The 12,977-nt window shown below is 37.2% G+C and overlaps 1 protein-coding gene across 1 annotated transcript; it reads left to right on the top strand.

Moving 5' to 3' along the window:
• Nucleotides 1-6,732: 6,732 nt before the first annotated feature.
• On the top strand, nt 6,733-8,156 carry LOC143544139 (S-adenosylmethionine synthase 3). The gene has a single exon (XM_077036297.1). The coding sequence runs from the start codon at nt 6,733-6,735 to the stop codon at nt 7,903-7,905; it is 1,173 nt and encodes a 390-aa protein (XP_076892412.1). The 3' UTR covers nt 7,906-8,156.
• The last annotated feature ends 4,821 nt before the right edge of the window (nt 8,157-12,977 follow it).

Genomic DNA, 12,977 nt, shown 5'->3' with positions numbered 1-12,977 from the left:
AAAAACCGACGCTTTTATGTTGATCTCGTTTCAAGGTTTTCGTGTTTATGAATGTATATATATGTATATATATATGTATGTATGTATATATCGTAAATATAAATAACGAACTCTAACTTATTTAAACCCGACACCATCTTTTGGGTAAAGTTGTTTTTATAAAAGATGTACATTTTCGCATGATAAACGTAAGCCTTAAATCAAAATCTGTAAATTTGGAGCTTTCGGTGGTCAAATTGATCCCGGACCGTTAAGGGGCATTTTAGTCAATTTTGGAATAATTCGAATACTCTATCTTCTGGTTAGAACTAGCTTTCGGACCAGAAGACTTTTCTGTTCGTCATAATATTTTGAGTGTAGTGGTCAGAGCCCGACTCCAGACTCGCAGTTCGGATTCTGAACAGTACCAGCTCGCTTAAACATTGTTTATTTCATAACTCAAATTCTAGACATCCGTTAGACCTGCTTCCAGTGGCTACGTTCTCGTTTTTAACTGTATATTATTCCCTCAAAGTTTCAGGTTTATTTATTTTCTGACCAGTCAGCTCGCTTAACCGCATCCTTAAATTTCTCGTTAACTTTATTATTGCAAGGTGAGTACTTTCATACCCCTTTTTTCATCTTTTGTTTTGGGGTGACATTTCATACTTATCAAACTAAATGCTTTATTTACTTGAGTCTTAAACCCACAAACGTGATTGTATACTTGACTTGAATAATTGCTCGATTTGATGTTCTATGCTTATTTGCCTATGTGTTTATAGCTTTTGGATGGTGGAACTATAAATCCTATACCATTTGGCAATGGCAAGGTGTCGTTAACGTAATGCAATTAACGATAACTATAAAATCCTAGACTACTTGGCAACCCCTTGTAGCTAGGTGGTGCTAATGTAAGCTTATTAGCAATTGTCAATAAAATCCTAGACTAATTGCCAATAGCTAGGTGTCGCTAACTTGTTTAGCGATAACTATTTTATCCAGGTTTGTAGCTCTTATTTATTGTTTTGTATACTAGTTTTGTGGCTTTTCATACTATATACTATTGTTGCTCAAACTTATGAATTGCTCACCAACCTTTGTGTTGACAAACTTTATTTTATGAAATGTTACAGGTTAGACTATTGTTGACTCGAGGACTTGACGAAAACGTTACCAAGACTATTAGGATATTAGTAAAACGAACAATATATTTGCTACTTGTATTTAACTTGGTTGTGTGAATGAGATGTGTTGTTTATTGATTTGTTGAACTAAAACGAGTTGAATAATTATTGTCACTTTAAATAGTGTCTTGTGTATTTGTCCAATCACGTTGCACCCCGGCATGTTCCGCCACCTTTGGTCGGGGTGTGACAATACATGTTGCATAAAACTCAATAGCTAAACAAGTTACTTGCAAATTAATGAAAGAAGATAAAAACACATCAACAGTAGTATTCTGAAAATATCTTCACAATCTAATTCGCACTCTATTCTCTAAATCATCAGCAATAATTGAAATTAGGAAACTAAAAACATCATCTCTATTGGAGCAAAAGGAAAAAAGTGATAAAGATCCAATCTCGATTGTGACCACCGACAACATCACACTCTAGTTGATTAGAACAATATGAACCCATTTGATCTCTCTACCACAAATGTTAGAACTTGATTAAGGATTTTCAAATTTGGATCATATGTGGTTTAGAAACTAAAGAAAGGTTTAACACACTATAAACACGTGATTTATGCATTGTCAAGCATTGGGCGACATATATTAATTGAAAGTATTGAATGTGGACATCTCTATACTGGAAACATACGTGTCTAGCCGTAGGGACAAACAAATTTTTTTGTCTTTTTTTTCAAAATTTACGGACAACAAAAACAATCATATATTAAAGGCGCAAGCGGCACCACCAGCGGCAAGGGCGGATCATATAACCCACCTTGGCCCATCCACTCATCTAGCCTTTTCGTTTAGTAGAGTAAATATTTTTCAAAAAGTTAAAAAAAACATTATATATATTGAGTTTGGCTCATCCATATTATATGTGTCCGGATCATACTTGATTTTTCTTAAATAAATTTTTTAGCGAAGAACTGGAAACCGTTTTACCTAATAAGTGTAAAGAAAGCCTCATACGCCCAGTTTTTTTTAAACAAAAAAAAGTCTAAGCTCAAATTATTTTTAAACAAAAAAAAAACTAACAATAAGTCCACACTCTCAATCCTAATCGAATCGAACAACCAAAGTAGAAAAGTTTTTGGCTAGGCTAAGGTGGGCTAAGGTGTGAAAAATGAAATCGAATAGAAGCAGAAGCAAGGCGTTCAAAAAAGGCTTAGACCACTAGACCAGGGTCGAGTCATGAGTGATTACATATCACAATTCAGACATTAGGCAAGCAACAAGTTTAGCGTTTTTATTTTCGATTTGTATCTTAGGGTTTGGAATAATTAGAATAATTGGTGCTTGAATTTGGTCTCCTTCATTAATTAGGAGTACGTGTATTCCGATTATGTGAATTCGGTTTTTGAATTTGAACATGAGGCTTGAGGTACTCATCTTTCACTTCACATCTTATCTTATCTTTTGTAGAAACTCGTCTCTTCCCCTCGCATCTTGTCTTTGTTTGTTTAAAAAAATATTTTTTTATATGTAAGCACGGTAAGTTGAATGATTGAGTCGGTGTTTTGGTTGAATGATTGAATATAAAGTTTTTAGTTTTTGATCCGACCAGAACCGCGTTGTTGACCCGAAACTTAGAATTAGGGAAAAAAAATTGTCTTGTGACTTTCGACCCATCCATACTAGTTGTTCAAGATCCGCCACTGACTAGCGGGAGGCTGGAAAACTGTACAGAAATATAAAAGGAAACGAGAAAGAAAACAACTAAAGTATAAAACACATTTTGTGGTATTAATTATTGTTCTTTGGGAAGTAGATAGTAAATTAAATTGACCAAATGCATCGAGTCAAAAAAATAATGTAACTAGTAAATTAAGTTAACTAGTAACGGGGACACCACGTAGAGTTATTATTTAAAAAAAAAAGGTTCGTGGACGGGATATTTTAGAAAGTCAAAAAGACTACAATGATTGAAATTTACAAGGTCAACGATGGTGTTCTAGGTGATGGAAAACAAAATACATAATGAAGATTCGTGGACGGAAGGCGAGTTTTATTTGACAATCCTGTTGGGTAGATCCTTTCAAAAATAATATTTTATGTATTTTTGTCTAAGGAGTAAAAGAGAATAGGATTACAGAGTATCTCTGTGACTTTGTCCCACAAAGAAAACCCCATGAAGGGTTTTTAAGATAAAATATATGATGGAGCTTAGTTTCTTCGCAAAAAAGATCATTTGGCTAAGCTCGAAAGTGTCAAGTGCAATGTGAATTGTGGTGGTTTTGATAGCGGTATTTGGCACCAAGGCCGGCCCATAGAGAGGCCAACATAGGCGACCTCAAAGGCCAGGTCTTCCATTGGGTGAAAGGTGTTTTGATACAAATTATATATGTATATATATAAAAAGAAATTATATATAGTATTTAGGAATATGTTTTTAGGCTCATTTATAAAGTTGATCACACTTTGAGTTTGATTAAATAAGACACGTTGAATGATTTAAACCTAATATAACATAATACGTTTAACAAATAAAAGATACAGAACCGACCCTTATAGTTATCTAAATTATATATGATTTACTAAGTTTGTATTTGAACGGACGTTGTTTTACAATTATCTAAATTAGATACAAGTTATTATATACTTTAATTATATTATTTTGCTAAAATACCTTTGTTTGGTTTACATTTATTTCAATTATCTAAACTATGTACGAGTTATTATGTATGTATTTTCAGGCTCGTTGGTTACATGTCTAAGGCCCTGAATTTTTTTGTATTCTCCGGGACGCCCTTGCTTGGCACGATTGTATTGCAGCAACCCACTTGTGAGCCATCACTATTCTTTTCGTTCATGTACAGAAAACTGGTTTGATTAAGATCACTAAAAGGGGTCCATTGGTAGAATAGGACATTGAGGCTTTGTTAGAAGGTTCCTGAAAGAGTGCAATGATCACGCATTAGGAGTTGGCTTCAAGCAATTTTGGAATGAACAGTCACGATGGTTCACACAAACCCTGAGTCGAACCAACATTATGCTTTGCAATAGAAGGGCTCAAAAGGCTCACCAAATTCACATTAATTCGCATGTGAAATACATGAACGAGTGTCGTTTCTCAAACTGACACAATAGTTCACATCGGTTCAGATGTGTAACTTGCGAATAGTTGTGACGGTTCACAAAGGGGTGCCTCATGCCTATAGAAGGCAACCAAAATTCGTAGCTGATAACTATAAAAGAAGAATAAACCAAAATTCGTTGACGATGATGATGATAAGAGTTTCGAACTGAAGAATTTACCAAGGATATTCTCTTAGACATACTTGATAAGCTGATATTTTCATCCATGGTTTAGTATGAATTGGCTTGCGGGTCATGGAACGCACTATCAATCGTCCTTGAAATTTCCCAAATCCACGACTCTGTGAAGGTGAAAAACGATTTGATGCTTGCGACAACACGCTACCATCTTATTCATAACCAACTCTCATTCGTTGAGTTATCATCTGACAATGGTGTGAAATGGTTAATTTCTTAAAACTGACATTAAAAATGGCTATTTATGAGTATCGTATCATTTTTAAGTATGAACTTAAATTTATTATATAAAAAACAATCATACAAGTAATTCTCGAAGTGTAGAATAAACTATTAATTTTAACTAATTACATAAACTGTCAATGTCATTTACTCTTAAAAATAAATCATTCTCGCTCAACGTCAGCAAGTAAATAGTTGCTTGCCAGTTGGGACTACTACTAACATCTTTAGCATTAAGTGTTTTCCGACCTAGCAAATATAAAAGATCCATGCATAACTAACTTTTCTACGTAAAAAAATGCTACCCATGTAGGTTTGGGAAACTGGTTGGATTAGGCAGGTTACGGGTTCAAATAAACAGGTCGATTAAAAAAATTTATTTTAATTCGGGTTAAAACGGGTTTTGGATCATAACAAATTGGTTTTAATAAATAATTAACTATTGATTTCAGCTTTGATTTTGTGAGTTATAACTTTTTAAGCGTTACCAACCTAGTTTGTGGCTTAATTCAAAATCCCTCTAAAAATTAAACTAAACCAACTGATCGGTAACGTATAAACTTTTTGTATCTTAAGCTCTTGAGAATACAATTTTTGTTGGTGCTATTTATGAGACTAACAAAAATGAAGCTAAATGAAAATTTTATCTCTTGTCCATTCACATATGATCATAGCATCTGTTTGCCACTCACGCACCACTCCCCCCTCCACCAATTACCACACCAACATACTTAACACTAATCTAACACATACCGACTAAAAATCTCTTAACCATTACACTAAACACTTCGTAAACAATCTTTTGACCCAAAACTAAACTTGTGTAAATAAAGTGTTTAGACTTGAAGCTTTGGTGGATTGGTTTGGTGAATAGGACCCACAATAAGGGGGTGGGTGAGGGGTCCACATCGTAAGAGTTAGTGGCCTCTGGCTGTAGCTGTAGCTGTAGCTGTAGCTGTAGCTGTAGCTGTAGCTGTAGCTGTATGTACAGTACAACTGGACTACAACTCGCACACCACCTCTTCTCCCTATAAATACACACCCCTTCACTCGTTACCAAATCGTCTCACCCTCTACATCAGTTTCTGGATCTCAAGATTTCATTATCCGCCATCCAGACCCTATTATTATAATAAGGTACCCATCATTTCTAATCCCCCAGATCTGTTAATTATCCTTTAACCCCACCTGGGTTTTCACTCGTAAAGTTTATTTTTTACTTTCGATCTGGTTAATTTGTTGTTAGATCTGAGTTATGTCATCCGATCTGTTGTGGGTCGGCATTGGGTTCAAGATTTTTACTACTTTTGTTAAGAAAAATTGAAACTTTATGCTGTTAGATGATAGATCTTGATGTTAATGGCTAGTTTCTTGCAAGTAAAACCCAAATCTATGTTTAACAAGTAATTAGTTAGCAGACTCTGTTGTTTGGCTTCCAAGTTCCATCATTTATTCATTTCATGTTATTTTTAGTTATTACTATGCTAGTAGGCTACTAGTTAAATAATGTTATTTAGCCTGAGTGGATCCATTAATGAATAGCATATGAATACTTGAATAGTATCTTTAGTATTGTTAGTATAGCTTTTGCTTGTTTGTTATATGATTTGCCGATTATTGAAAGGAAAGCATATGAATGCTATTTCTTTGATTGAGATTTATATATTGTAGAATCAAAATATTCCTTATTCTGAATCTGTAGAACAAAGCTTTTTTAGATTTGTGAATATGATTCTTATTGCTAGTGGATTAAAAGTAGTAGATTCGATCGATTTAGTGTGTACACGGTATCTGTAATATTCCCGTTAACGTTCATAGTATGTAGTGCTTTCATTACTAAATACATCTTTAATAACTTGAAGGTTTCTTAATCATATTTTAGGTGCATCAAGAAAACAATATAGATGTGATTGATTTGTATCGTATATAAATCTTTGGCTATGTAATCTTTAGTCAAGTAGCTGCAAACCGATGTTTCAGAAGTTTTTTTTTTTTAAAAGTTTTTATTTTGTTTATCATATAGTATTAACTAATAAGTATACTGCTATAACCTACTATGTTATTGTTTCAGTTGAGAGATGGAGACCTTCCTATTTACCTCTGAGTCAGTCAATGAAGGACACCCAGACAAGCTCTGCGACCAAGTCTCGGACGCCATCCTTGACGCCTGCCTAGTACAAGATCCCGACAGCAAGGTTGCATGTGAAACCTGCACCAAGACTAACATGGTCATGGTCTTTGGTGAGATCACGACCAAGGCTACCGTAGACTATGAGAAGATTGTCCGTGACACTTGCAGAGAAATCGGATTCACATCTGCTGATGTTGGTCTTGATGCTGACAACTGCAAGGTCTTGGTCAACATCGAGCAACAAAGCCCCGACATTGCCCAAGGTGTTCACGGACATCTCACCAAGAAACCAGAGGAGATCGGTGCTGGTGACCAAGGTCACATGTTTGGTTATGCTACCGATGAAACCCCCGAGCTTATGCCTTTGACCCACGTCCTCGCAACCAAGCTCGGTGCCAAGCTCACCGAAGTGAGAAAGAACAACACTTGCGCGTGGCTCAGGCCGGACGGTAAGACCCAAGTGACCGTCGAGTACCGTAACGACAACGGTGCCATGGTCCCTATCAGGGTTCACACCGTTCTCATCTCCACTCAGCATGATGAAACCGTGACCAACGACCAAATTGCTGCTGATCTTAAGGAGCACGTGATCAAGCCCGTGATCCCAGCTCAGTACCTTGATGAGAACACCATCTTTCACTTGAATCCATCTGGTCGGTTTGTGATTGGTGGGCCACACGGTGATGCTGGTTTGACCGGAAGGAAGATTATCATCGACACCTATGGTGGATGGGGAGCTCACGGTGGTGGTGCTTTCTCTGGGAAAGATCCAACTAAGGTCGACAGGAGTGGTGCTTACATTGTTAGGCAAGCCGCCAAGAGCATTGTCGCATCAGGACTTGCACGCAGGTGCATTGTTCAGGTGTCTTATGCTATTGGTGTCGCTGAGCCACTCTCTGTGTTTGTGGACACATACAAGACTGGAACTATCCCGGATAAGGATATCCTTGCTCTTATCAAGGAGAACTTTGACTTCAGGCCCGGGATGATGGCTATCAACCTTGACCTCAAGAGGGGTGGCAACTACAGGTACCAGAAGACTGCTGCTTATGGTCATTTTGGACGTGATGATCCCGACTTCACCTGGGAGACCGTTAAGGTTCTCAAGCCCAAAGCTTGAATGTAACAGTTTCAGGAGAATGATTCTTTTGCTCCATAAGGTGGACAACACTTGAGAACATACTTAGGGACTGTTACATGCTTTCGATTGCTGGGTCCAATGTCGTGCTTGTTTGATTGTCTTTCTTTTTATATTTGATTGTTGGAAACGTTTAGAATGTCTTATTGTTGAGTATTTTGATGGAGAAGCCTATATGCTATATATGTACTCTTTGAACAAAATTTTATCTACTTGAGTTTTTGAGTTATTAATTTGCTATCAGTTTGTTACCAGCTGCATTTAGTAATGGTGTTGCACATTACAGAAAAATGTTTAATATACAAAAAGTGCTTGCTATGTATTAATGCAGTGACAACATTTTTTTGGGGTAAGTCCACTTACATCAAGTGATTATAATATAAGGTAGTTAAGATAATGAATCAATAATGGTCTATGTTAGAGGTGCACAAATCGGGTTCAACTGGAAAACCCGAACCGGTTCGAAACCGGTTTTTTCACACCGGGTTGTAAAATGGCACCGGTTCCAATCAAGAACCGGTTCGGTTCCCGACCCGAACCGATGCCCAGATATGCTAACTTTTAAGAACCGGGTATGGTATGAACCGGAACCGGTTTTTACGTAAAAACCGGTTCCACCGGTTTTTTTTGAAATTTAAATATCATAGCCGTTAGGAACCGGTTCCAACGGCTATATAGCCGTTTTTGACCGTTGGAACCGGTTTTTTAACTATAAATAGGTTATTTTTTTACTCTAAATAGCAAGGTTTGTTTGTGTACTTGTTAAACCACTTCCAAAACTATAAAACACACTCCAAACCACAATTAACCTTAAACCGACAACAAATGGCAACTAATGATGACGTTGTTATGGTGATCGAAACAAGATGCCTCGATGTTTGGGTTCATTATGATTTGTGTCTCATGACCGACTCACATGAGTTGGCACGTTGCAAATATTGCTCGAAGTTTCTTAAAGCATGGTCCAACTCGACATTACGAAAACATACGAATAAGTATTGTCGAGAGAAAAGAAGTTTGGAAGCTAAAAAAACGGAAGTGGGAGAGTCTTCCGGCTCTACAACCTAAAAATAAGTATTCCCGGATTAAAACGACGGACTTTGTTTTTTATGTTTTAGTTGTTATGTTTAGTATCGTTTATGTTTTAATAATGTTTGTAATAGTTATTTTTTAAATAAATAAAATGTTCGTCGTTATTAAAAAAGTAACAAAAATTAATCATGAGTAACAAAAGTAATTATAATAAAACAAATCAAAACTAAATATTAGTTGAACAAGTTACAAATAATTTTACCAAAACAAATAATTACAACTCTTCTTCGTCTTCACCCTCGTCTTCGTTATCGGAAGAAACCCCGTCCTCCGCTTCCTCATCATGAATATGACGCTCTATTGGTATTTCGTCTTCAACGTTCGCCTTGTGTTGTACACGATCCACCGCATCCAAATGGTCCTTTAGGCAAATGCAAACCTCTAGAGACTCGGGAGTTAGTTTTGTTCTTCGCATAGATAACACCCTCCCACTAAGAGAAAAAACCGATTCGGAAGCAACCGTTGAGGCTTGTACGGCAAGCAAATCACGAGCCATGGCGGATAGAACGGGAAATTCGTTTTGTTTACCTTTCCACCAAGCCAACAAATCAATATTGCGAATTTCGTCGACCGTTGCGCCCTCAACATAGTTTGCTCCACTATATCGACCAAGTTCGCTACTTGGTGTGTTTCCTCTTTGCCTCTTAGATGCTGATTCACGAATCCCATTCATCAAGTTTATAAGTGGGTCATTGCACGGCCTACTAGTTGTTGTTTTTTTCACAAAAGACGATCTCGTGCTTGGACCATACATTTGAAAATAATGGTCATAAAGGTCTTGAAGGTTTTTGTTGAACTTGTCCTTCGCTTCCGTCGACAACTTCGGGTCAATCTCGTGCATACCTAAGTTGTCGAATATTTCCTCAATCGTTGTTTCAACCCCATTAACATTCCAATAGGGGTTTAATGCGGCGGCACAAGTAAAGACCGGCGGTATGTTTTCAAAATATTTTATGAACTTTTCTTTCATCACCGCAACAATATTTTCGAAGAGTTTGTTCTTCTCCGCAAAGCTTTTAAAAACACAAGACATATAGTACAATTCTTGCAAAACCCAACAACTAGTAGGGTAATAGACTCCCGATAATTTTGTTGTTGACTTTTTGAACACGTCAAGATACTCCAACAAATAACCGACTTGGACCCAAACACTTTCCGGAAACATATCGGCCTCACGTTCTTCAACAAGATTGTTATGAAAAGCTTGTAAAGTTTGGCGTTGGGCAAAAGCACACTTTAACATATGACAAGTTGAGTTCCAACGGGTTGGAACGTCCCAATTCGGCCCCAAATACTTTCTTTCAACCGACTTGCAATAGTTCTTATATTCAAGATGTCTTCTTTTACCACTTTTGAAGACATCTTGTAACATAAGTCTAAAGTATTTTAAATCATCACAAATGTTTTCATTGTCAAGACCTATTTGAACAACCAAGTTAATGATATGTGCAACACATCGGACATGAAAAAAATCCCCGAAACAAGGTGGTGAATATTTAATGATAAATTTTTCAGCCGCCTTGGTATTGTTTGAAGCGTTGTCAAACGAAATCGAAAATATTATATTTCTCAAGTTGTAAGTCGTTATAACTTCATCAAGTAATTCAAACAATTTTTCGGCGGTATGTGGGAACGGGAAGTTTTCAAAAGCGATGGTGCGTTTCATCAATTGCCATGTCACCGATCAACCCAATGAGCGGTGACACATATGTATGATTCGGGCAACCCGTGTGGTGCCGACCAAACATCGGTAGTTAAACTAACCATGGCTTCTAAAGAATGAAAAGACTCGATTAACTCTTTTTTAGCACACTCCCACAACCTGATACAATGACGTCTTAAGGTAGTACGACTTACATGTGTGTATCTCGGTTGTAGAGTTTCGCGAATCAACGACGTCAACTCCGGGTCATCAAAGTGGTTAAACGGCAAACCTCGTTGAATAACGAACTTTGCCATTCTATCTTGAACTTGAGTCGTGTTGTAACGAAATAGTGTACCATCTTTACCCAAGTCAATTTGATCGGTCGCGCCAATCCCTTTCAACGCCTTGCAATATGGCTTCTCGATGTGCTTTCTCAAAGTAGAGTTGGAATCGTGCTTTAATATTGAACCACATAGTTTGCAACGAGCCTTTTGATAACCTTCGTCATCCACAATCAAATCCCAATTCTTCCATATGTCTTGGTTGCGGTTATGGTTGACTACCGTAACAACCCTTGGGTCCTCCGTAACAGGAACGGGGGCAACAAAAACACTCTTCTTAGCCTTCTTGTTAGATTTTTTGATGGGTGCCATAATAATATTTAGTTGGATGGTCGGGTAACGGAACGGGTTTGCTAAAGGAGTAGTATTTTAGTTTGTTTTTGAGTTTGGTGGTGAAATTAGTGGTGGAAAACAAGTTATATATAGGTTTGGGCATCAAAAACCGGTTCCAACGGATCTATTGTCTCTCGAAAACCGGTTCCAACGGCTATATTACCGTTGGAACCGGTTCCAACGGCTAATTGGTGGCTAAAAAACCGGTTCCAACGGCTATATTACCGTTGGAACCGGTTCCAACGGCTACTTTGACTTTTGTTTGACTCTTCAAAAAAAACCCGCCGGAACCGGTTTTTCCGGGTACGAGCCGAACCGGTTACAATTAAGAACCGGGTAGGAACCGGGTTGGAACTGATACTAACATACAAATATGAGAACCGGGTACGATTTTCGGGTACAAAAATACCCAAACCGGGTATTGTACCAACCGGGTTGGAACTGGAACCGGTTTCGGTTCGGTTCCACCAGTTAGGTTCCGGAACCGGTTTTTTTGTGCACGTCTAGTCTATGTAAACACTCTAAAGTGCATTTTGGTATAATTGAGCTATTACAAGGTTGTTGAGCAGTTAGGTTGTTAGCTGTAACACTTTCTAAGTCAATTAGACATGTGTACCTAAGTCATTAAGTAGTATAAATAATGTAAGGAAAGCATACTTTTGTAGGTCCAAATGATTCTTTCCTCCATCAAATTTGTTTGCAGTTCTTCAAATTGTAGCCTTATAGGACTTGTGTTTGGCTGTTGAATTTAATCCTAAACACTAAGATCTGATACTGCGAATTTAGCTCTTTCAATGTATCACCAGTATGTATTAGAGCTCACCATCACAATGAGTGGCGAGAAAGCAAATTAATGGATCTAATCCATCAGGATTGGTCTCTGTCATTGGTAGATAAGTGCAATGACACAGAACTAAGTGACGATCAACTACACAAAAATTCTATAATTGATGAGAACGCTTGTCATGGTATATAAGCGCAATGACACAGAACTAAGTGACAAATCAACAACTACACACAAATTCTATAATTGATGAGATTGCTTGAGAAATCTCAGAAATCTGTGATGTGGTGTCGAGATTAGCAATGCAAGTGACTCGGACAGGTAACAACCAACAAAGTGTGGTTAGTTTTGCTTTGCGAGATACATATAGTACTATGAAAAAGAGCTATTTGAATAAAGTGGTATAATAAAGGGGGAATTGTCTATGCACACATTCTCTATTCAAGGCCAAGATAATCACGCTTTTTTTTTCTGCTGACTCAGATTCTATGGATTATACCAACGATCTACAAGTCTAACTTCAAGAATACAATGTCGTTTTATGTGGGGTTTTAACGCACATGTTTTCTCTATTCAATATTTCAATGATGTGATCATAAGATTCCATCAACAGAATACATCTTTGTAGTAATTTTACAATATATATACATCCCTTGTTTCAAAAGGATGTAACTGCATAGATGTTAACTGAGCCTACTCTCTTGTGTGTAAAACAATCTTTCAAACCGTCAGCGGTCAGCCTCACAAAAATGCTCCTAAGGAAACTCGCGTTGGTTTTTTAATTAGATTCTAGTTTGTCCTAAATGGGAAACATAAATGCAACATCTCTAGCTAAAGATAACCATAACATATGAAGTTG

The sequence above is a fragment of the Bidens hawaiensis genome, unplaced genomic scaffold (genome assembly GCF_021521415.1).
Source record: "Bidens hawaiensis isolate Kalapana, Puna unplaced genomic scaffold, B.hawaiensis_p1.1 tig00013428_1, whole genome shotgun sequence".
Classification (NCBI taxonomy): Eukaryota; Viridiplantae; Streptophyta; class Magnoliopsida; order Asterales; family Asteraceae; genus Bidens; species Bidens hawaiensis.
Note: the sequence above shows the minus strand (reverse complement) of the source record. Positions and strands in the feature narration are given on the sequence as shown.